The 25541-nt window shown below is 36.6% G+C and overlaps 2 protein-coding genes across 4 annotated transcripts in view; one reads left to right on the plus strand and one right to left on the minus strand.

Moving 5' to 3' along the window:
• Nucleotides 1-25541, plus strand: part of LOC126922928 (fl(2)d-associated complex component-like) — a 49961-nt gene that overhangs the window by 5927 nt on the left and 18493 nt on the right. Inside the window, exons 2-3 of one of the 2 annotated variants that reach the window (XM_050735892.1) lie at nucleotides 1765-1894; nucleotides 2033-2279. In XM_050735892.1, coding sequence (XP_050591849.1) covers nucleotides 2043-2279 — 237 coding nt within the window. In that variant the 5' untranslated portion in view covers nucleotides 1765-1894; nucleotides 2033-2042. The remainder of the gene's footprint in view (nucleotides 1-1764; nucleotides 1895-2032; nucleotides 2280-25541) is intronic. The other variant, XM_050735891.1, reaches the window with a different exon arrangement.
• LOC126922932 (pancreatic lipase-related protein 2) lies at nucleotides 17113-25403 on the minus strand. 2 transcript variants are annotated; one of them, XM_050735901.1, is made up of 6 exons: nucleotides 25291-25403; nucleotides 21932-22031; nucleotides 21559-21707; nucleotides 19840-20075; nucleotides 19525-19768; nucleotides 17113-18772 (listed from the first exon to the last, which is right to left on the minus strand). In XM_050735901.1, the coding sequence occupies exons 1-6, from the start codon at nucleotides 25343-25345 to the stop codon at nucleotides 18537-18539; spliced, it is 1020 nt and encodes a 339-aa protein (XP_050591858.1). In that variant the 5' UTR covers nucleotides 25346-25403; the 3' UTR covers nucleotides 17113-18536. The 2 variants fall into 2 exon arrangements, with proteins under 2 accessions (XP_050591858.1, XP_050591857.1); XM_050735900.1 differs by lacking the exon at nucleotides 25291-25403 and adding an exon at nucleotides 23042-23136.

Raw genomic sequence — 25541 nt, forward strand, 5'->3', positions numbered from 1 at the left:
TTTTTCCTTTCAATTTTTCCAATAACCAAAGCATCACGGAGCAGAAGATAGGGCATTGGCATATCTTCCCTTGCTTTTTTATTTTTTTACTCTAATCACTTGCAACAGAGAACTGTTCCATTCCAGGTATTTCAGGAAGACATTAACGAGGATTATAAATATCGGGAAACGGGGGAAGAAATACAGATGACAAGGGACGTGGGATTGTAAAAAACGATTTGATGGAAAACCAATACCCAATAGTCATCTCCCGCTGACCTAGAACTCTTCCAGCTCGCCTGCTGAACTTTTATCAGTACATTGAAATTCTTCGCGAAACATATAAAAATTCCGATCACTCTATAAAGAATCATTCCCGAGATCTGCACATAGCATTCAGTGAATTCTTTCTTTTAAAGACTGATAGACTACAGTGGCTAACGAAAATATTCAAATATTTACTACAGAATATTTTTCTCGATATATTATGTGCATTAAATGTCGTGACCAGTGTAAATGTGGCCAGACACGACTATCGTGACTATGAACAGTAACGTTCGAAACCATTCCGAAAATGTGTACAGAAGTTATAATATAAAACATTTATTGCAAGTATACACTCAGTGAAAAATTGAGTAGTAGTCTTAAATATACAACTGGTACTACAAATGGTTTCACTATACATCGTTTTCTTGTTCGCCTTGTTAATAAACTGCAGACATTTATGGAAATTCATATTTTCACGAAGATAAATAAGTAAGTGAAATTTAGGTAGAAAATTTGTCTATCTACCAAATATCGTAACAAGTATTCTACTTTGCATATATTTTTACATATTAGTTCATTCTGTATATTTTTACATCTTCAAATTTTATAAAAATACGTACAAATCTGCGATCTACTTATTAACAACGAATAATGGACTGTTCAAATACTTTGATGGTCTTTACAAAGTATGCTTGCAATAAATATCTTGTATCTTCCACGTGCATTCTCAGTTTATTCACAGTTTCAAATTTTACCAATATAATTACGATAGCCGTGTGCCATTACAGTGCCAATAAATTTCAAAATGTTTTTTATAATATATACATATAAAGCTTCTGGGAGTGTTCGTACACTTTCACCAGCCACCGAATGTACGAGCATGTAGAAGTTTTTTAACGTTGAAGAGTCAGTGTTGCGACTAATTAAGCGTTTCGAACAAATGATCCATTATGAGACTCGGAGAGCTGCGTTTCTCTTGTCAACTGCATTCCGGCCAATTGAAATGGTAGCCGCGTCGTTTCAATATCCTCGATGAAGTACAATACGCCGGTACAACCTATTGTCCGACACGGTAATAATCGGATGCGATGTCATTAATTAATCAGCGCCGAAACGATTTCCCTTTGACGCGTGTTTCACTATACAAGATGCAATGCGTGTACATAGTTGCGAACAATTAGAACACTCGAAGGAGTTATTTTCCAGTGGTGTGAATAATCATGAATGGCTGGATTAATTTTCCTAAGGAGCAATCGATATAGAGAAAGCGATCATTATGAGATCGTCGAATACAGTGATGGAGAAAAGAAAATTTAAAATCGATATACTGTGAATTTTAGTAATTTTTGTAGTAGGCTAATTTTTTTACCATATCCCTTGACAATTGTTTATTATGTGATGTATATTATATTTATTCATTGCTCTTATTAGATATAAATTTATAGCGCTTTCTTATATTTTTAATTTCAATTTTATATTTTTAATAATTTTTATATTTCAATTTTGCTTTCATTTCAGCAAAAAGAGAGAATTTGTAATGTTTCAACATGAAATTAAAACGAGGCATCATGCATACCAATTTTGTGAAGATATTTTCTAACGTTAGGAAAATATAATTAGATCGAAGACGATCGAAAGAACGTAGCAGGTTTAAGTATAACGATGAATCTAATTTTTTTTTTTTTTTTTTATTCATTCACTCGATTCCATTTTTCTTCTTGTCTTGTGAATATCGATTTTAACAATATGTAACCACCATACTAATTTTCGAATTTCTCTGTTTTAGATAATCAATCATGCCGGTGGTGCCAGCTTTGGCCGAGGATGCTGGCCAACTGGAGGACCTTGACGAACCTCCAGAGCCTCGTGTTCGCGGAGGAAGCGGAAGAGCCAGCCTGATGAAACCCCTGGTTGTTCTCGCGCTTCCTGGCATGTATCTCTTCTACAAGTACAGCCAATATAGAAGGGAACAACGCGAATTATCTCGAAGGCGGGTCACCGAAAGGGAGCTTCAGCATCTTCATCATAAGATCGTAAGTAATTTGGATTTTAATATTAGCGTTCCTGTCCAATATTTAGCGAATTTAAATGAAAGATGAATTTAATATGAAAATGTAGAGTACTGTACAATACAAAAGTCTTGGACCATTGATTAAAAAGGAAGATATCGTTATTACGAATGAATGTAGAAATACTCGAGGACTCTTTTGTACAATAAATTATCAACTGACAATGCGATCAAATATTTAAGATTCTTGCGAAAGAAACCCCCTTTGTAGGTGTATGGTACTGTACCTACGAAAGTCTTGGACCATTTATTAAAAGGAAATATTTCGTTGTTACGAATGAATGTAAAGATACTCGAGAGATCTTTTGTACAATAAATTACCAACTGACGATGCAATCCGATATTTGAAATTCTTTCAGAAGAAGCTCTCTGCGAAAGTGTACAGCATTGTACAAAAGTCTTGGATCATTTACTGGAAGGAAAGGTTTTGTAATGATATATAAATGAATGTAGCGATACTTGGATCCTTTAAATAATGTATCAACTAATGATATTTAATTAATTGATAAGTTACAAGTACGTAGATGACTATGGCTTCTTATAATCTTACGTCAAATAAGATCCTCGAATAGCTTGCATTTCGTAAAATTCGTAAATTTCATTTACTATCACCAAGTCTGTGATTGTCGTGCAAATTGTCGCTCAATTGTGCCTACTTTTTGAACAAGTATTTAATGTGCGTATTTTAAGAATCTTTTAAAACAGAAGGATTTATTTCTACGTAAAGAGTATTCATAAAAATATCACCTAAATCATCTGTACATTTAGATACACATACAAAGAATATTATCGCTACAGTAAACTACACTAAAAATCAGGGAATTCATAGAATATCTCCCATTCCGCTTAATAATCTTTTTATGCGACTTTCTGATTCCACCTGTTGTGGCTTTTTCACGGTTCTGTCGTCTGCATAAAGAAAGGACGACTTGATTTCTTCGTTCGAAATAGCGCAGCTTCGTCCAATGTTCATTATATTTTCATCGAGTTTCGGCAAGTGAAGAGAACGCCTTCCCTAAATATCCAGAGTATCGTCGATTCTCTTCTTTCAATGAACCTGTGCCCTTTCGTATAATCGTGTTGCATCGTTGTTAAGAAGCTTTCAAAACATTCACGCGATGATTACCTAGGGACGACAGCCGGGAAGAGGCGTATCTAAACACACGATATCCGAGAAAGTAGACTCGAAAGGATGAGATAGCCTTTACTATGGGAAAGCAAGGGAAAGGGAAGGAGGGTTCAATTACCCGAGGTTAACGCGATCATCCCTCACTCGAAAGCCTCTGTAACACCTCCGAAAGGGTAAAGCCATTTATTACTGTATATTTCCAGCCGTATTGAATGTCCTGTTTTGCTCACAGACCTGCCTTCAATTTTATATCCCAACACATAGCCTTTTTACTTTCTTCTGTGTACTTTGTCTTTTAACGTATTTTTAGGATTTACAAGCATTGCATTAAATTCATCTATGTCGAGTCCAAAGCAAGACGATTTTGGCTACAAACTCCGTAACACACAGGTCGTTCTGAAATAACGTAAGCTGTTTGGAAGATTTTTAAGCATCGCACTAAATTGGGTACTCGGAACGCAACAAAACTGGCAATCTATCACCAGGCTAAATGCCAATAATTAATCAGACTTGCTTTTTCTCTTTGAATCGTTTTAATCGTGAAAAACAGGCCACGATAGTCGCACACGCTGAACAAATATCGATTTCAGCATACCCAGCGTACTTAATCTCCCAACTTAAGACTCTGATTTGTATCACGCTCCGATCGTACATCAGAGATTCGATTTCTTCTCTTCCTTTAAAGAACCGACGATATTATCTTGTGTACTCTTGAACTTACGCCCAATAGCGTTTTATGAAGGCAATTTGTCCGACTCTTAATAGGCGAACTGAAGTTTCTGCATCCGGAGATAATTATCGTAAGGTCACCTTGGAAAATTGCCTCTATCCAGCAAAGTTGAGTAGGTCAGTCGCAGTTTTGGCATGGTACGTGGAAAATGAAAATGGAAAAAGTGTCCCTGTCAGGATGGATGCCAAGCAGCAATATTCACGGCCTCTGGATCGGCGACTGGTCGGATAGCCTGGATATTTGGTTCGGTTACTATGGCCAACATTTCTGTCCCACCTAACTGGAATTTCTCGAATCCATTTAGCCACCGTCACCACTCTGATTTACTGCCTGTCTCGATTCCTCCTGTCGGTGACTGGAAACAAGGATATGATAGGAATATTCCTATCGGTTCGAATGTTCGATTCGTGAATATTATGCGGACTATTCAGCTGGTAGAAAAGGGAACACGGTAAGATAGGGTTATTCGAGACAAGTTTATACATCTCAAAATTCAATGTTCAACCTTTTGCAAGGAATAGCGAAGCTTGTTGTACGCAGTGAGAAGAATGCGGATTTTCGTGCATTAATGGAAAATGTAAAAGCGCAAAAAGTACAAAATTCATATATACTATGCAAGAATATTGTAAAGTATTCCAAGCAGAGTGTTGTAACGAACATGGGTGAAACAAATTTCTACTTAGATATCATCTTTTTGATTATAAAGATATAAAAATGCATAGAAATTCGCGGTCTGATTATGAGGAACTTATTTGTCTGTAATATGTAATAACGAAAGAATTAGAAAATATCGTGACATTTTCATATTTGTTTCTAACTTTATCGATCTAATCGTGATAATTGTGTCTCGTTGTAACGTTAACGAAATTTCAAAACGTTTCCTACAGCACAGATAATATATTCATAAAAGACCTCTATAATTGCTCGGATACTTTCACGAGCTACTGTATCTTCGTTATTTCTTCTTTCTCTGCGTTTCAAGGGAGTAATTTATGAAAATGTATCCGCACTTAAAGGGTTAATCAGACCCTTCAGTCACGAAAGTTCCAGTGGAAAATCGAATTGGTCGTGGACCCGTTGCTGGAACTCGCGTGTCGGTAAACGACGACTGGGAGAGCCTTGGAATTTTTCGAGCTTATCGCGATATCCAGCCTGCTGCGACCTTAATAACCAACCTCGGGATCATTAATGACTGCAACAAATCGTTAGATTATCGGCACTGTTGCTAGTGCAGGTCTGCTTTTGTAATTTTTGAAATATTCCAAACGCGCTCGCGTGCGAGTAAACGCTCGAAACCGATGTCTGTGTGTGTGTGTGTGTGTAGTGATCGAAGAATGGGTCTTGACCTTGCATGTGTAGAAACCCTGGCATTGATCATTTCGCCACGTGAATTGTCCGATCGTCGAATAGAATTTACAGTCTCTCATTATCGAATTAGGACCAGCGAAAACTTCAAACATTTTTCCTACTTTTAATCGGATTGGGACGTGTAGATAGTTCAGGATAAATCACTTAAGATTAGAATCTTAAATGGCTCAGTTCTAGAGAGAAATGTCTTAAAGGGAATTTAAATGGGTTTCAGGGGTAGCGAATTTTTGCGTAATAAATTTCTTTATAGATCACTGCATAGAAACCATATAAACGACGAATGATATTTTTTTCAATCACATTGTCGTCTGAATCATCATTGTAATGTGACTAGTGAGGAACAAATGACATAACTTAATGCTAAAATACAGTTTTTTGATGGAAGTTTACCTCGCTTTACGAAATGGATATATAAAAATAATTTTCATAGCGATTAGCTGTCTCTTTCCCTACATCTTCCTTGGATTCTTAGGACAAGTAATGTTTCCGTTCTTAATGGATCACATTTTCATGTAATTAACAAATTCCAGTAATAAGAGGGTATGAAGGCTTTCGCGATATATTGGTAAATTCTGATAATAAACAAGCATTTATAGCCATTTATAAAGATAAAGTTTTTAGTTTTGAAGACGTTTTAAGCAAGAGTTGACATAGCTTTTGGACCTCGAAGCCACGAGACTTGATCCTGAAACCTCAACCTTGACAGTAGCACGTGGAAGTGACCAGGTAAAAGTTGCTGGAAAGTCAAGTCCTTCTTGCTGGTTCGAAGGACTTCGTAACTCAACTGGCAGCTAGACATTGTGCCAGATAAGGTGCACGCCAACTCCGCGTTAAGATCGCGATCACCTGGTGTACGTGAACCTTAACGTCGTTCGTCTGACCTGCCGGAATACCTTTGCTACGTGAAAAAAGGAAAAAAACGGATTTCCTTCCCATTAACAGTCGGCCAATTATGTATTTGCAAGTTTTTCTTTCCACTTTCCATTTCGATTGGTCATTTTATTAATGAACCAGTTTCTTCTCTTCTTTTTCTTTTTTTTTCAGTAAAGTAATACTTCGTAATTGCTTTAGCCTTATTCCAGCGTTAGAAACTACTAACATTCATTCCAGTAACGCGTTTAATAAATTCACTATTATTAGAGTGCGACTATTATTGGAGTTGCATTTCGTCGAAATACATAGAAATTAAAATGCAACAGTTGTACCAGTCGCGCTACTTAAATAATTGAATCGATGCACCATATGCAGTGGTGGATTACTACTACTACTACACAGTATCATCTGTCTACTGGTATTTTTAACTTTCTATGTCGCGTTGAAAACATTCTACGTACGTTTTATGTAAAGAAAATAAAAGAAAAAAAAAAAACAAAATAGCTATTTGATTGAGCGAAAATAACGAATTACGAATATGTAAGAAATATTTATGTTTAGATTAATTGTTATCGGCTGTTAAATATCTAAAAGAAGACCGGCGATAAAAATATTCCACCGACATAATTCAATACTTGAAGGGTTCAGATAAGCACATCCAATTAATTTTCCTGAAAAAACTATACTTCTTGTTGCGTGACTAGGTCCTACGTTATACTCCTTCATTTCATTGGATAAAATTTTCCGTAACTTAGGAATTTTCTTAATCTTAACCTGCTGCTCGATTACACAGAAACGAATCCCTGTAACTTCGCGTGAATAACTAACCTCGCAATATTCTTAGCGTTGAAGTTACATCTTGTCGAAAATTGCAGTTCAAGAGGGTCTCTATTGTGACCTTATCCGAAGCTGGCGACGTAACGCACGGGTGGCGCCAATGAACTCTCCCTTTGTGACAATGAACCGAACGGTAGTGTATATCCTGTGCATGTGTGGGTCGTGCCATTTTTAGAGCGCTTTCGTGTTAATTTACTCGAATGAAACCAAGTTAATTAAGGAGAGCGGACGAAGAACAAAGAGAGAAAAAAGGAAGGAAGATAAGGAGGGAGAGAAAAAGTGGAAAGAATGCAGCCGACTGGCCAATGACCTGAAAGCAGTCCAGCTTTAAGGGTTGATAATACCATTAGACCGACCGCATGAACCCCCATAATGCGCAGACCTTAGAAATGCCGATCGATGCAGCTTTCTGCTTCCGTTAGATTACGAGGCTTGTTCACTTTCCAGAACACAGGTTTCGGCGATTATCTCTATAATCGATCAACGTTAAGGTATTTTAACTCTTTGTTTTTTTTTCTTTTTTGACAGGCAACAAGAAAAGTCTTTAATTAAACGAAACAGTTAGACGAGTATTTTCATCGTAAAATAAAAAGGCAAAGGAAATATCGATCGTGCAAGAGAACATGCTCCATCGTGGAGAGTATCTTGAACATTCTCCATTGCATTTTTCTCCTGTCTCGTGCTATTGTTTTAAAGCGATGACCGGCGAAGATCGGCCTCGCTCCTTTTATTGGATTCCAGGCAGACTCGAATACGCTCCAGTGGGGTTGCTCGCAAGAAAAACTGTTGCTCGAACGTCCCGGGATGAATATCCCCGGCTGCATTTTCTCGGTACTCGTTGAATATCGCATGTGTTCACGCCACGTTCAACCCAGCTCTCTCGAATACCAAGCGCATTCTAGCTGATCCATTCCTTTTTCTTCCGTATTGCATGTGTATTTTTTTTTATCTTGTACAATTATTCATGAAACGTGGGTAGTTTCTTTCCATTTACAATTAATTAAATGGCTGGGGACATTTACATAAATTTGTAGCTCTATGTACATAATTCAAGAAGTGGAATTCAAGCAGAAATTTATTTCGTCCACTGAATATTATAATTATTATACCTTGAATATTTAATATGTTTTCGCGTATTACATGCAATCTCTGCGTTTTCGCATCCCGAAATTTCTCCTAAATCGATTTATCGTTGAGCGCACGAGTGTTTGAATGGGAGTGTGAAAAGAAGAAAATAGCAAAAATCAATGCGTTGATTAATATTTTAAAATAAGAAGTTTTGCAACGTGCACAATAATGTAATAGCGCAAACTGTAATGCGTTATTCTTTGGAAGAGTATGGGTTAATTACTATTCTCTAAGTAGTATGTGTAGTTTCATTTATGTATAATGGAATCCTATTTGCCGATAGCTCTCAATGGTGCCACAAAAGCTATATGTAGCATGTAGCAACCCAGTATTCTCCTTAAGAATTACCTTGGAACGTATCGTCATCCATTATAGTCATTCTTTCTATTTCTCAACCTGTATGTAAAACTTCTTTAATCTACGATGCATCAAAACACGTGTTTTGGTATTATTGTTGAGCATACGCCTTAGATACCTGCCGTGTCTGTACAAAATATTATATTCGGTACGTAAAAATACTTCCCACTGCTCTTTTTTATTTTTCTAATTATTTTATCGTGAACCTATTATTTCCCCCATATCACATTTGTCTTATAACATGAAATATGAAATAAAATATTAAATTCAAGATTAAATATTAAATTCAAGATTAAATATGAAATAAAATATTAAATCCAAGATTAAATATTAAATAAAATTTGCTTGAATGTACATCAAATATGTTTTGCGTTGCGTGCTTAATACTTATGTCCGCCAGTTTATCTTTATTATTTGAGCGTTTTTAAATAAACAATTAAATCCAACGATTAATAGGAATTTCTAATGAAGCGAAAGAAATTGATAGTTCGGTAGTTGAATATTCCACAGGCCTAATTACCACTGGACCTAGCTCTCAAACAAGAGCCTCTCAACCGTGCACTTGGACGTTGGAGTAATCTTAAAAATTAACGACGTTGTTGTAAAGGATGTTCGCCATTTATCTTCGTGTTTCTGTGCTGCGTTTAGAACGATAAGAGTGGTTCGTAATGATCGTCAAAATGACATTATCCACCTGCATGCACGTATTTTCCTTTATATTCCATTAAAGCAACACTCGCGTCAGTTGAATTTCCACATTCGCAACGAAGATTAAATTTATTTAAGTATCTGACTATTATTTCGCAGAATTTTCCACGAAATTCATACAAGCTACTTCGATGAAGTACAAGTCAAGGGAGGTCGACACGTATGATTCTTAATTTATCGCGTTTCTCTGGCAACTCTTAAAAATATCTTTTACAAATTTTCCAATATTTAAATATTCACTGGCAGAGTATGTTCGATGACAGAAATTTAAAAATTCACCAGCAAAAATGAGTGGAGCTAGATGTATCGTCAGATAGTTGAAAAACAACCATAAATAACGATGAATATTATATTGAAGCACGAAAACTTGAAAACTTTTCTAATATCTTTCTTCGATACGTGTTACGGAGTATTTTTGAACGAGAAATTTACCCTAGGGAAAGAAGAGGAAAGTTTGTTAGCTTTCACGTGGATGGAGGGTAATCATGGGACGTTTAAAACGCCCACGAAATCGGATTACGAGTTTGAAAGCGTTCTTCGTTTCGGATCTCGCGACAAATAGTCCCACGCTACTTGTGTAACCGAGCATTTCGGTTTAGAGTTTCTGTTATCTAACTCCAGAGGATTTTCCAGTTCCAATTTCGTCAGAGTTTAGAACCTGCTTCGAATATCTTCGTTGAAATTTTTGGAATAGACACGCTGCGATACATCGACGGATATCGAATTGAAATCGTAAAATTTCACCGAACATAACTTAATCTCCGACTAAAGCTTGGGATGCAATTCGATCACTAACTGAAACTATTCTGTATAATTTCGATGTTTATCTAATCAGTTAAATTCACTTTTTTGTACTCTTTGGATCTCAGATAGATTTTCATTCGACGTTATTTTTCAGCTAGATAGTTTTGCAACATTTTCTGACGCGAGATAGAAGCAAACGAATTTTTAAAACGTACCGAAGGTTTTATATGAGATTACACAATCTATGAGTCTTAATATTTTGTTATATATACGTTGAATTTATTTTGTGCTATTTTGCAATGAAGTAGTTGTGAAAAACCTTTGAAACTAAAAGCAAAAATAATTCATGGAGGTCTTTAAAATTTTCAAAGCGCCTTAAAAGTTTTAGATCGAATCGAGTTTAAATTAAATTTCGCAATCACCGGATCGTAATGTCTTTCGACGTATTGTCATATTTTATTCCATATTATTTCGCAGATAGTAAAAAAGAATTTCCAAGTTAAAAGCAAGAGAGAAAGGATGCCGAGTTTCTTAAAATTTCCAACTCTTGGAGCTCGCTGAGAGTTTCGGATAAAATCGGTGAATCGACACGATAAAATGTTGTCTAATGGAGATTCGTTCAAGCTGGAAGATATAATTCGGTGCTTCCGTGACGATGCAACTCTCCCCGTTGTCGTTAATGGCCGCCGAGGAACTTCCTGCGAAATTGCAACGCGTGAGTGGATTCGCAGCTATTGTCTGGTTGCATCTTCAAGGATGAATGAAACTGTACCACGTATAATTCACCGTAATGGAAGGAAAACGGTCGGTAGAATGGAACTGCGAGACAAAATGGGTTTGGAATAGGGTGAAGGGATGAGAGAAAAAAAATTATGATTATTCCGAGCGCTACAATTTTCTCAAACTTGCCGTAAAACCGGTACATTGGAGACCAATTAAAATTAACCTAACCTCGAAAATAACGAGGCTTTAGAAAATCGCGTTCCGTCGAACGAAGCTTTTCAAATCGGAAATTCATCTCGATTTCATGAGTTCGACGCTTTTCGGAGAATCAGAAAGGGGACAGAAATAGCGTGGAAAAAGATCGAAGCTGGCAAGCCCGGTGCAATTGAAACGAAGAGTTTAATTACTGGGAGGCGAGATTTCTGGACGAACTACAGCACACGGCAGAAATAGAATAGTCATGATATTTCAGTCTGCCTTCAGGCTTAATGAGGCTCTATGTATAAGCAGACTGTGGCGTAATTTGTCTTCGTGGTGGAATATGGTAATACCATAATCGTCGTATCTATAATTAAGATTATAGTAAGGTAGGGTTATTTGAGTCGCCTAAGCCACAACATATTGAGATGCAATCTTGAAGTTTGCACAGAGTATACAAATTTGTATATCACGAGACACCATTTAATATACGATAAAAGAATAAGGAAATACCGTGTACTTTAGGTGTCGCAAAAAAAAAAAAAAAAAAAAATATTAAAAATGAAAAGATGGTGAATTTTATGTAGATACTTTATTTAATTGTGCAGGCAACGATGCTATTGATTTAGAAGATGATATTTTTTTAAATATAGTTCTTATGCAGACGATGTGAATATTAAAGCAACTAAAAGATAGAAAACCTTAGGGATCGATACTGATATTGAGCATAACATCCCTGCTGTTAGGGAATGAAAATCAGAATTGTATGGAAAATAACAGACTACAGACATTAGTTTCTGCATAAATTTCACGGTGAACAACGTTGTTAAATGTAGCGTTACTTATCTTGTTTTATGTTCAATGAGTAACAGCCAGTCTGTATTACACTACCTATTACACTGTAAAGTACCTCTTCGCCTACAAATTTAGAGCGAACTGTTTACTGTTACAAGCGTCTTTACGCTGATAGCGGAGCATGACAACCTATTCTGGCGAAGATGAACGTTTATAGACCGGTCTCCAACCGGTAGCAATCTCCAGAGACTTGTTACATTTCCTGAACGTTAGGCTGCTGTTTCGTTTCAGAAGATGCATTAAATGGACCATGGAGGAATACACGAAGCAACAAGATTTCTCAGTTTCTTTCCCATTCGATTTAAGGACGAGAAATCTGTGATCAATTTCATGGAAAAATTTCATGGAAAAAAAAAGCAAAGAAATCTTTATCTCACGTGTGCGAGTCGGGCGAAGTCACACGGAATGACATACAAAATTATGAGAGCAACCGGATGAGGAGACTGAAAAAGCGGAGGATGAAGCGTGACACAAGGGATGTGGAAACAAGTGGTGGCACGTGACGAAGGATCACGTCATTTATGGAAAGCGTTAATGAGGCGTTACTGCCTCGAGCGTCACTGCCGGCTGCGTAAGTTTTTCCTTCGCGGAAATAATCACGTGACGTCACCAGAACATACTCGACATGGCCACACATTAATCTTCCAGCAGAGTGAAATTGTACCATTGTTATTCATGTAAAAAAGTCCCAACGGAATAAAGCACAGAGTTCGTAGAAGTCAGTGAGATTTATTTAAGAAGCTAAAAAACGCAGCATACCTTTTAACGTTCTGCTGCTAAGAGTGAGTGAGTATTCTAACCGACGAAATGTTCGCAAAATCATTGATTTCCACTAGCCCACGACGCGGTACAGGGGAGGGTTTAATTTATGACACCGTCGAGGGTCAAGGCTTCTGATAAGAAGACTGAGAAACACTCTATTCCATTTATCTTAGAATTGTAAGAATTGTCCATACAATTCCAAAAATTTCTATGGAATTCCATACAGTTCTATGCAATTCTGTATAATTCGTCCAAGACGTATATATAGATATCGTATACAGCTATATAGAATTAATAGAATAACGTACACATATCTCACAAACTCTGTTCGTATTTCCATAGAATTCCATAAAGTTGAATGCAATTTCATACAGTTGCAGTTTTAAATGTTTCATCCAAGCACTCAGCTATCAAAAATTTCTGACATATACGTACCTCACACAGTATATTGGTATTTCCATGCGAAAGCTGTCTAGAAGGGTAAAATTCTCAGCTCCGAAAGTACATAACTCATATCGTAGAAACATGATTCACTTCCAGTTCCGTTAAAAAATTAGATTTCACGTGGCGTGCAACACGCCAGGAAACGCTGAGTAAAGAGAGGGTGGCCGAAGGGGTAGACAACCCCTTGGACACACGAGCTGTTCCAGGAACACAATCGTGTACAGACGGAAAGTAATGCAGCGGGGGCGGAATAACGCATCGACTGGTATCGTACTGACGTGTTCATAATCTGAGCCGCCAAGAACAAAGGAACAAAGGTGGAAATCGATACTGAGCGAGTTCAGGTAGGCGTCCTGTCTCTGCTCTGGAGAGAGGTTCCAGACATTTCGTGTTTCGTTTTCTATTTCCGCGGGGGACAATGCACCTTCATCGATGCTGGATCGAAGCCTCGATACACCGCTGTGATTTGAATGCAGCCGAGACTGCGCCAACTAGACTTCATTCCATTCCATCGATTTCAACACTGTCACTGACAGCGATAGTAAACCCAATAACGTTATGATGTCTCATTGGAATCAATTTGCTGAGAAATTTCCGGATACTTTTTATCGATGCATCGATGCAAGCTTTTTGTTATCGTGAATATTTTTTATTTTCTTATCCAATACATATGTGCATATTTTATTACTTAATAATTATATAATTATTGGATTCGTTGATATTTTGCCAAGAATAGCGTATGTAGGGTGAATTTGAATCCCTGTAATGATATTACTATCATCAATATATATTATATTTAAAACTCCACTTATTGGATTTCACTTCGTTTTATTCTGGGAAACCTGCTCGCTGTGATGAACATAGTCAGCGATTTCGTTAGAATATATCAGGCATTAATATTGTATTATATTAATGTACGATGGAAATTGAACTCGATATATATATATATGGGAATTGAATTTTAATATATACATAATTTTTATTAAAAAATTCATAAACTTTCCTCTACAATGAAATACGTCATGAATTTGTTATTTATAAAATCAAGATAATCGGTGTTCTTCCAAGTCCTTATCATTATGTCATTTCCATGTATTTGATGTTTCATTTTTTTTCTAGATAGCTATTATGTATCGATCATACATCACAGATCTTCGCAAAGAAGGAACATATTTTTGAATAGTAATTTTGTACCTCACTTAACATTTAGCAAACCCAATCTCACCTTATCGATCCTAGTAACAAATTTCTATGTAAGGAGAAATATGCGACCGCTGGTATTTTGAGCTTCTCGGAAATTAGTCTCGAAATAAATTTCAATTCGCTCAGTCAGAAAGCTAAGCATAGATTTAACGGGTACAACATTAGACTCTCTGGGGGATATTCGAGGTGGAAGTGAAACGTGTCTTAAAACCACAGAGAATTTCCCCGGCTCCTAGATATTCTCTTGTCGTTTCACTTATTGAGTCGCCACATAAATAACCTGTGCTTTTCGCGCTTCTGGAAATCTGCTACAGGAAATGGAATTTCGACTCTAAAACCAACATCGACTCTACACTTCCATTTACCAATACTGAGATTTCCTACTTTCTTCACACGGAATTCGAATGTTAAAATAATAAAGAGGCGATCAACAGATCAGAATTTTGTGCTCGAGCAAGATCAACGATTCAAATGAAATAATACCGTTTCGGACGAGATAATAATTCTTAAATGTTTGGATAATTTCTTAATGAATTTTCAAGTTCGCTTAAGTTTCCATAAGTATTCCGCTACTTACAGTCTGGAGCATACTTTCCAACACTTGGGCTTAAGTTCCTTTTATAGTTGAATCTCGTGGAGGAATTTTTAAGTTCACTTAATTGGAACGTCAGGGAAAGAACGGACTAGCTTACGGCAAAAAAGTGGAGTTTCTTCCGATAATTCGAACGTCTTCGATCAGACTTTGAATGATCGCCGTCAGCGAAACTTTAATTAAAGAGCCGTTAGCGTCCATAACAACAGGGATAATCGGTTTCTCGCGCGAAACTCGGCTTCGTTTTCTACAGAAGGTGACGAGAACACAGCTGGTCACGACACTCGTGGGATTTCCATGACAGCGGAGAGAAATGTGGTCGAACGTGGACGATACGCTGCACGTTCGTGTCCGGCCTTTACAACCGGTGGTCTTTCAAGACTAGGGTCATCTATAACCCTGGCCATAGGTCGTCGATCGTTATCGACCTGTCAGTGGTGAATTTTTTAACGTACATGCCGGGTTGACTGACCGACAGTACAGATTGCAAGATTTCGCGTGCAGGTACACTCAACGCTTATAAGTATACGGACATTTTGATCGATTCATAGTAGCAGCGCTTACGTGAATTTTCCCAAAGTGTACAACTAGTGGAGAATTAATGAATAAGAGCGAAACTTGAATCATCTATTGATAAACGTAGATGCGATATATTACAATTAAGTACAAGATTTGGTAAATTCATTTTGATATCCTATCTACTGTGATTCACAAGAGTATTCGAATATTTTAAATGTATTACACGAAACTTTTCAAAATTAATAATAATTGATACAATCAGATTATATCATATTGATAAAATTAGAAAGCAAGACAAGTAAATAGTTACTTTAAACGTATGATTGACATTAAAAATGGTCTCGTTAAATACCAAGCTGTATTATTTATATAATTAATGTTCAAATGTGAAGGTTTATCGATGTAATGAGTAATATAAAGGACAATTGATTGCTCAAATAATTTACGACGAAATAATGACTAAATATTTAAAAACAGGCCGAAGAAAAACAAAGATGGCACGCAGAAAATGATGGAACTTCAGATTTCTTCGGTTTTAAAATAATATGTAGATAATATATAGAATACTTTTGAATAATTTTACACATACATATAATACCCATTTCTGAGCTTAAAAAATTGATTCTTCTCTTTGGTATCCACTCGTCAAAAATAACAATACTTCGCTTGAAAAAGTGTCATTCACTGTATTGCAGATAATTCGGTCGAGGTAGTCTGAGGAAGAGCAGTCGGACAAACACAGTTCACCACTTTACATAAATCATTTCATCGATTCCTCGGAATTGCACTCTATTGTGAGCTACGTCTACGATTCATCTAAGTACACCCTCGACTACTTCTCAAGACACGCTCCTCGAGTTTGCTCGGACTCTTTTTTCTTTGGTCCATTTTCTTCTATTCGTAGCTCAGCTAAATCGTTAACAAATTTCGACCGGTATTTGGATAATCGTTTTAGACCACCACCGTTACGTAACCACCTTAGGAAAGTCTCCACTATGCGCTTCCATCGACTTTTCGAGAGCACTTCAGACCACTCGAACTCTGGATTCGTTCGAAAATACCAGATACTAGCTGATTCGATGCACTCGCGGGTAAACATTTGGATTTTAGAGTGGCAGCTTTTCGAAACTTCTGTTTTCGCTCTCGGGATACCAAAAATTCTGATCGGAAAGTTCAGTCGTCCTTGAGATAAAGGAGAGGTTGAAAGAATCGTTAACAATAAGCGTTGTAAGAGGTTCTCGTTAATTTTTAATTATCAGGAAGGGAGAAACTAGGCTGATAGCACGATGCAATTCAAGCTGGTTCGATTTCTTTCGTGCTTGGAAATGACTGCACCCATTCTCCACACGAAACCGACGCGGAAAACGTTGCTGCTGAAAAACTGAGAAAAGCATTGTCTCGCGTGGATGCCTGGATCATTGGAAAGTATCCACGCTCTGTGCGTTCTGGTAAAGGCAAAAACGATGAAGGAGAATAGTAGCTTCGGTTTCTAGAAACGTTTTTGTCGTCTCGACGAATTGGAAAGTCTTTGACGCCAACAGGATACGTTCGAGTGTTTTATAGGAAACTTTTGATTTCTTTGAAATGCATCTGACAAGTGATTCGTCTATAACGTAGAACATGAAAGATTTGTTGATACGTTCCTTTTTATTTATAAATATTTACAGATTTTGGAGTATTTCTGGTCATGCGGTTACGTACAAAAAGAACTTAGGTACTTTATTCCATCTAATAAATATCGTAACAGGTACTTTATCTTGGGTATCTTACATATGTATGTTTTTTACATTATGTACATTATGTGCATTTTTATACATTTCCCATAAATGTACTCCTATAAACACCAGTAATTTAAAAATGACTTCTGTCGTGCAAATGCCATTACATCATCGATATTTTCAGTCGACAGAAACAATTTCGTCATTAACAGATAATACATGTCATCTACAAAGAATGTTAATCAAAATTATATTAGAATGACTAAATTGTTCCTATCAAATGAAGGTCTAAGTTAAAATTTCTTCATTTTTTTAATTACCCAGTAAAATCATCGATTATATATGAAATACTTTAGAGATTGAAGAATTGTTTCATATTGTTAGTCATCGAATATTATAGATATCTCTCTTCTTATTTATAACTATCTTCCAAAGACTACATAATTTTTGAACATCTCTGACCCAGTGATATTACAATAAGCAAAAGTTCAGAACAGTATTGGAGATCATCCAATTCAGTTTTTTTCACGATCTTCGCTTCTCATTGTGCTCCTGTTTCCGAATTGATGAATTGTGAAATGTTTAATACAATAACTCCCGTCTCAGGGAGTCGTTCCAATCCTCATCGATTGTCTAAAATAGAAAATAAGAAGACCGCCCTTGGAATTTCCATATTTCGTGTGAGTAGCCAAGGCGCATCGGAAATAATGCTAAATTGCAGACCATTTTGCCTCGTGTCCCCTATCCATGGTCGTAAAGGAGGGAAACTACGCGTTCGATGGTAGTCAACTTTATTGACATTTTTCACAATTGATAACAGGAACCTTTATATCAATTTTCTTCTATCAATCTATCGATTTTTTATTTTCCTCTGCGAAATATTGTTTTATAAAGTTTCCTGCCATTTTCGTGAGAATGCTTTGCCATTTCTCGATAATATTATTCCTAATTTCTAGCATCGATTTTCAAGATCATTTTAATCTATCAATATTTATTTCCATATTTTTCGTCAAGGAATTATTCCATAACATTATTTCGCCATTTCTGTGAGAATATCTTTACTGAATATTCTTACTTCGATCGTTTCAATGCTGTCAAAATTCGTCTACTTTTAATCTTCCTCTACGAAAAAATTATTCCACGATGTTCCTCGCCGTTTTTTTTTTTTTTTTTCGTGACTTAATGAAACTAGGATGAACTGTGCAGTTTCTTGTGAATATTGTCGTTACACTTTGAGCGTCCAGTAGTTACTTAGAATCCTCGTTTCCTCTTTTTTCTCGGACTATACTCAGAAAATTGAGATTTTTTGCTCGTCTGGTTCATCCAAACTAATATCATTTTCTTATGTATCCAGTTGCGTTCCTCGCGAACGGTGCTTGCGCGTTCGTTCTTAGATAAAACTTCCCTCTGACTCTAGAATCCACCGCGAAGCCCATTAAGACATCAGGTGTCCACGTGCACTGTGCCTGGATATTCGGATGCCATTTTGGACACTGACTGGCAGGGAATCCAAACGGATTTGTCACAGATTCCGCATAAAACATCCATGCTCTGTTATGTCCACAGACGACTAGACAGAAAGAAATAGCGATTCATTAAGAGAAATTAAATTATGGAAGCGATATAGCGAGGTTGTGATATAAAGCTTTAACGCAATCGCGAACAGTCATTCCTATTTTAATGATTATTTTATTATATTTATTCATAGAATTCCTTTGCAAAGAAAAACTAATCTACAATTTTAATTCCATAAAAGAATTGTTTAAATATTGAGTGGTTCTAGTTCAAAGACCACGATATAATAGATAATTTATCCCCTTCCAAGAATAAAATTCTTCTTTCTATAAAAAGTTATTGTCCATTTTTCGGATTATCTTTCTTTTATTTTTTTCTTTTAAAATATTATGATTATATATACTGCCCTGCATATTTTTGGGTATTTCTGTTATTTGTCAAAATCTATAGAATAATTTTAAATATTAAAGCTTCAAATGTTGTGTTTTATCACGATTCAATATAATTTAATAAGTAAAGTTACTGTTTGCGATAATTACAAGAAACATAACAATGATATCACTATGAAATTTCCTTCATGATAGACTTTAAAGGCTGAAAGGATCTGAAACTATGCGCTTCGGTCCTCGAATTTGGTAAATCTTAACTTTGTGACCAATATCGTTGATATATCTCTTAAGACAATCTTTTTAGACTTTTTTAGACTTTAAGAAGATAAGGTCTAATAAAGATAAAGATAAGAAGATCTAATAAAGAAGAATCTTAATAAAAAATGACTTCATAGTTCGCAGAAGATTCAGTACATACTATACTGGTTGATGAGTTTCGACACACTTCTCCGAATAACATTGTCCAAGTTACATCCAGGCTGAATAGGTTTGCCACCGTTCGGATAAAAATCGACATGTCCCAAAGGATTCGGGAAGCCAAAGTTTCCACCATCGGTGTGAATCACGTCGACGAACATGGCGTCAGTCTTTGTTAGATGCCCGTCTCCGCCCGTGTTCATGTAAAGAGGATAGGCTGCGTCCAATCCTGTGATCCTTCCAACCTGAATTCGGATTGAACGTCTTTGGTGAAAGTGAAATTTCTTATTACTCTGGATAAGCGAAATTTCCATACCTTCCGCGGAGCAAGAGCTTTCCCCATGAAACCAGCGATCTCGGCACCCAAGCTGAAACCAATTACGTGCAAGCTGGCTAGGGATATCGCTCCCTGAGCGTCCAGCCAATTCACCAGACGAGCGACCTGAGGTCCGACTATTCTCGTGTTTCGAACCGCTGTCACGTACCATGGTAGACCGGCCAATTTGGTCCAGTGCACTAAGATTATATTGTACTCGCCTCGTTTCAAGTAAACTGAAAGATGGCCAGTGATTTCTTTATCACAAGAAAAATTGTATTCTTGAAAATGAACAAGGAACCTATTGTATCTTGGCGATTGAACTAGAGCCACTCAATATTTTTGAAATTTTTTTATAGAATTAAAAAATTCTATGGTGATAATAATTTCGATAACCAAAGACAATTTTCTATTTATGATATAGTGTCGTTATGTTGATTCAATGGTCAATATGAAGTAATATTTCATTCTACGATAGCATAGATTAATATTAACACTAAAGTTAGTATTAAAACGTTTCAAATGCATAGCTTCTTATAAATTACCGTTAATCATGATACAATAAATCTCGATTAAATAAGAATATATATTGGCAAACCAATTGTATATAAATTTTTCAAGTAATTGTTATGTATGTATCTGCATACAGATAATCGTTTACGTATTGAATAATTTGTTACAGTTCCAGAAAGAAATTTACCATCTATATGATGTAGTTTCATAGATGAGAAATTGAAATTTTAGCACGTGGTCCTAGTTCAATGGCCAGAGGACATAAATATACATATATTTTTCTCAAAAGATATTAGTCATCTGACGGATGTAGTTCAAGTTCAAGTTTACTCGTTTCAATTCCACTGGTATGGAAACGAGTCGCGGAAAGTTCCCAACGATTTGGAAACTTGTCTGTGACCAGCACAGTAGAGTTCGCCGTTGAAAAGGAGCAGAGTGAATGTCATAGTCGGACCAGAAATATGGATCCTGCGTGTGCGGGGAAGTTTCCATAGTGAAAGGGTGAACTTTCAAGAGATTCACGATTTATCATCCTGTCAAAATGTCTTACAGTGGCTTGTCTGCTTGATTCTTGTAGCTACTAATGTCCCCAGCCTAGTTCCATCAGTTTCTGTCTACCAAGCTCTGTCTTGGCAAATCTGATAATATACGTATGCATATCGGAATATTCCACGTAAATTCATTCAGAAATTCTGTGTCTGTAAAACGAACACTTTGCTAATCGATAATGTTCAATGATCTAAATTTAGTCGTTACGAGACGATTACTAAATACGTTCAATATAGCAAAGTAGGATTATTCGTGTCACCCAAGCTTCGACATTTTAAAATTCAATTTTAAACTTTGCACGTAATGATCAAACTTGTTGTATAATATTTCAATATTATTTGACCCAATGTATGCTAATTGTTTTATCGCAGTCAGTAAATTTCCTGAATTTTTAAATATAATTTAACTTAATTTCAAAAAGTAGACTTTCGCTGAATTTGTTGAATTGTAAGACACAATTTCAAAGTAAAAAATTATTCGAGTAGGAAATAAATACTGAATATGAATTAAAGAACAAGCGTATGTTGTTAGATGTCTTAAAGTTTAGGGGATTAATTTTAAACGAGAAAACGGATCACAATAATGGTCCGTGAGGAGGAGGATTTAATTAAAAATGATTCGACGGTGACTATAACACATGAATAACTTGAAGAGTACCGTCTCTTATTGCCGTGGCACTTCCTGCCCTCGCACTCCCGCTGTATCCGTGAATGAAAATTACCGTTGGATATCTGTCGTTAAAATTACTCTTCCGCAAGGAATACGGGTCTGAAATATTTAACGTCGTCCCACAAGTTGGATTCTTCCTAATATAACAGAGAATAATGATTAATGATAATGAAGTTTGAGGCTTCTTCATACCGTCGTTAGTAGAATATTTTTATTTATATCGTAAAATTGTTACTTGAAAATTAGTCTACCTAATGAACTTTATATATAATAATTTAATAAAACAATTTTTTATTTTCCTACATTGTCGTTAGTAAGATTGAACAAATCCTAAGAATTTGTTGATTAATTACGGACGCACCTGGTAAAAAGCAGGTACTCTATATCTCGGTCTACGTCGATAGGACAACAATAAGAACAGGTACCAGCTGGCAACGTTGTGACGTGCAATGGATTCTCACCTGGTGGCAGAAAGCGAACGTAACTTGGAATGTTCGTTGTTTTTGCATGGCGACGCTTGGCCTCGACCAATCGTCGCGGTCTTCGTCATTGAACCTGAAAACGGCACGTGATGTCGCGTGCATTACCGATTCCACTTCACGATCTAAATTCTCCTCTCTCCTGTTCGGTGCTCCTTTCTCCCGACAGAGAAATTCTTTCACTATTTCCATTAGAGATACGGCAGCATGATTTGTAAGAACAACAGATTTATAAGGTAGAACACGTCAAACCAAACCAAACCAAACCAAAACAGTTTCTTACATTCGAATTTGATGGAACGACCAGGTTGAAAGCGTAATTCACATTACGGCCGTCTTGTTAATTGAGGCTACCATGAATTTTTGTATTCAACCAAATTTATTGAGAAGATATTGGCTGCACGCATACTCAAAGCAACACTGGAAACACTAAACTTACTAACTTGGATCGTTGCTGGGAAACAAATATAATAAAAATTAGCGCACTTGATACGTTTAGCGAACGTTTCTCTTCGCTATTGCAAATCACATCGACCATGATTTCCTTGTATCCACTTGCAAATTTATCGTTGTTTCATCAAGTCAAAGGAAGGAAACGTCACGCACAGGATACACAGTGACAGATGCAGCGTGGTTTAATATTTCAGTAGAAACCATAAACGACGAACGTTCACAAAGCGTCGCAAACCGGAATTCCATGCGCGAGTGGAACGTAAATCAGCAACGGCGTTTATGGCCTGGTAAATTTTGCCACGTCGCTTACCGTCCCGAGATACTGTCCGTAATTTCGGCCGAGGACGAAGGATACCCAGTGTTTCTGTTCTGTCTCGTTACAGGCCGATCTATCGCGTGATCCACTATCGTGCCTCCTGGCGATTAAATTTTTATCGAAACGGACCGCACCGACGATGAATGTTTCTCTAACTTCAACCCTAGACTTACCAAATAATAGATTGTCTACGAGCAGAATAAACGTGCAATAAAATGTTCACCTTGATTCCAGGATCGCTGGACGACGAAGGATTTTGTGTCACAGTGAATTGTCCTAGTCCAACGATATGTCATTACGTGACTCGTTTAAGTTGCTTTTTTTATCCTACGTTGGAGATACAATTTCATTCCGTTTTGAAGTCGAAAAAGGTTTTCGATTGGTGGAAAAAATAGCGTAGATTTGCATCGTATCGAGAAAATCAGCTTCGAGCTGGATCATACGCCGCAGTCGTTTTATAAGAATAGCGTTGTATGTTTCTAAGATAGTTGACCCTCGTTTGAATTTACAAATTAATGTAGATCAAGCAATTGTAGAGATTAGACATGGAAGAAGACGAAGTCTATTTTTGGTTAGTTATGCGATATACATTTCAAAATAGGTATAAACTAGTTGAAATTCTTCTTCGCATTATTAAAAATGCCTGCCCTCTAGGCATAGCACCAGACTATCACCATTTTTCTTTGTAAGATTATTTATATATTCTATTCTATTCTTCTCTGTATCAAAAGCAACTTCTTCCTACAACGGTGATATAAATAGGCTTCCAAAACGTTGCGACAATAAAAAAACGATGGATATTACGTAACTGATTAAACAAATTGTAGCATAACATCATAGTAAACTGATTCTCTTGTATGTCTACAAAATTGACAGCTGATCGTTTTCCACAAGCCTGGTCTATCTAACTCCGATGAAGGTTTCTTCAGCGACGGTGAAAGTGTTCGAAAGTCTAAGAAGAAGTTAATCAACTGCAAGTATTGTTGCGACGTGACGATAAACCGTGGTGTGAAAAGTCAAGCGAGACGGAATCGCTTGGAGGAAGCTAGGCTGTCGTAATATCGATTAGTACTGTTAATCTAATACGACACAGTGGCTTGATAGCCGTGATCTTGTTGTAACGTGAAATTATTTACTACGACCATCGCGATAATACGACAGCGTAACGTGCAATCGTTATTCCACGTGATAACAGCGCTCGGGCGAATTTATTAGTCGATTAGTAGGTTTTTAGTAATAGTATCTTAGAAAGCTGGTGCATGGCACGCTCTAGTTAATGCGTTTAATTTATGGTAATGGATTCCCATTGAATCTCGTGTAGCTTGTTACCTACTCTTCGAACTTTAAAGTGAAAGTACAGCAGTACATACGTTACATGTGTTGGTGCATTAAACACTCCTCTAAATCGTTTCCCAAGAAGTTTTCTGTCCTAAACATTCTAAGTTGTTTCGAAACATTCTAGATTGTTCGAAGTTTGATCATTCTATTTGGAAATATCCTTAATTGTTTCCCAGCAACTTTCCTATTCTGGAGCTTCCTGTCAAAAACTTTCCTCTTATTAAAAGACATTCAATTAAGGTATTAAATAGCTACAACGATATTTAGGAAAGACATTGTTTACATACACCATCATTCGTAAAAATCGGCAAATTTAGACTACACACGACTATAAACTACCTATTAAAAAAGAGCAGCAATGCAATTTTACTGTTATTATATACATTGCATTATTACATACATATATGTATCGTTCAAATAGCAACGCTTATAAATAGTAACACTGGAACTCTCTCTATCAATTTAGGAGATCCGACTTATAATTCAGAAAATAAAAAGAATCTGATGATAAAGAGCGTGTCGAATGATAAAATAGTTCTATAAGATTTGATAATTATGATACAATCCCCACCTTCGATATTGGATGTCGCCTTCCAAAGATCAGTTTATTCCCGTCGCTATGCTATTGTGCAAAACTATGGCGATTATACAGAATAGAATAGTAACAGTTCCATTTTTATGCTAAATTTTACCATTAAAATACGCTTCGTCGGAAATAGGCAAATGGATAACTTTAAACATTAATATATTTCAACTAGAAAATTCGACGGATGAATAACATTTTTTAACATACAAAAGGCACCGAAATTTCCATAGACGTCGTATTCTGTTCGTGAAAAGAACCATTCAGGGGCTCTTTTTTTATGTAGAGCGTGGTCGGCTAAGGCAATCCGCCGAAAATTCAAATGGACACCATTATTCGCCTCCTTCGTTCCGAATACGCGCGCATTAGAAAAGTGCCTCTTTTAGAACAAAGAAGGAAGAAAGATACTCTACCACTTTCATTCGAACGAACCATAGAATCAATTAACTAATTAGCTCGTAGAATTAATCGAGATCAATAGAAAAGTATTCACATAATCATCGAACACTCGCGAGAATTTTAACGAACGATCGTTATTCATTGATTATTACCTCTTCTGATGATGATTACACGACACAGCAAAGAGGTTAGAAAGAGCGGTATCATGTCGATAAAAGAAGCTTAAGACAAGAGGATCACCGAAAGAACCGGATTCCTGTCAGCGATAGCTGCAGCAGCAAAACTGACAGAAATCGAGAGTCGAGATCTATAGCACCTCTGATGGAGGATCTCGAGCATGACGCCAGCCTCGTTTTTCTTCCAATTTTAGACAATTTCTATCGTAAAATTGTTCTGGGCCATT

Source organism: Bombus affinis, chromosome 13 (genome assembly GCF_024516045.1).
Source record: "Bombus affinis isolate iyBomAffi1 chromosome 13, iyBomAffi1.2, whole genome shotgun sequence".
Taxonomy (NCBI): domain Eukaryota; kingdom Metazoa; phylum Arthropoda; class Insecta; order Hymenoptera; family Apidae; genus Bombus; species Bombus affinis.

Coding starts and splice junctions, on each gene's coding strand:
- LOC126922932 (XM_050735900.1), bottom strand. CDS start 23,114: ATGACATATCGTTGGACTAGGACAATTCACTGTGACACAAAATCCTTC. Junction 20,076..21,558: donor TGCCACGGCAATAAGAGACG/GTACTCTTCAAG, acceptor GCCATCTTTCAG/TTTACTTGAAACGAGGCGAG. Junction 19,769..19,839: donor AAGCTCTTGCTCCGCGGAAG/GTATGGAAATTT, acceptor ATCCGAATTCAG/GTTGGAAGGATCACAGGATT.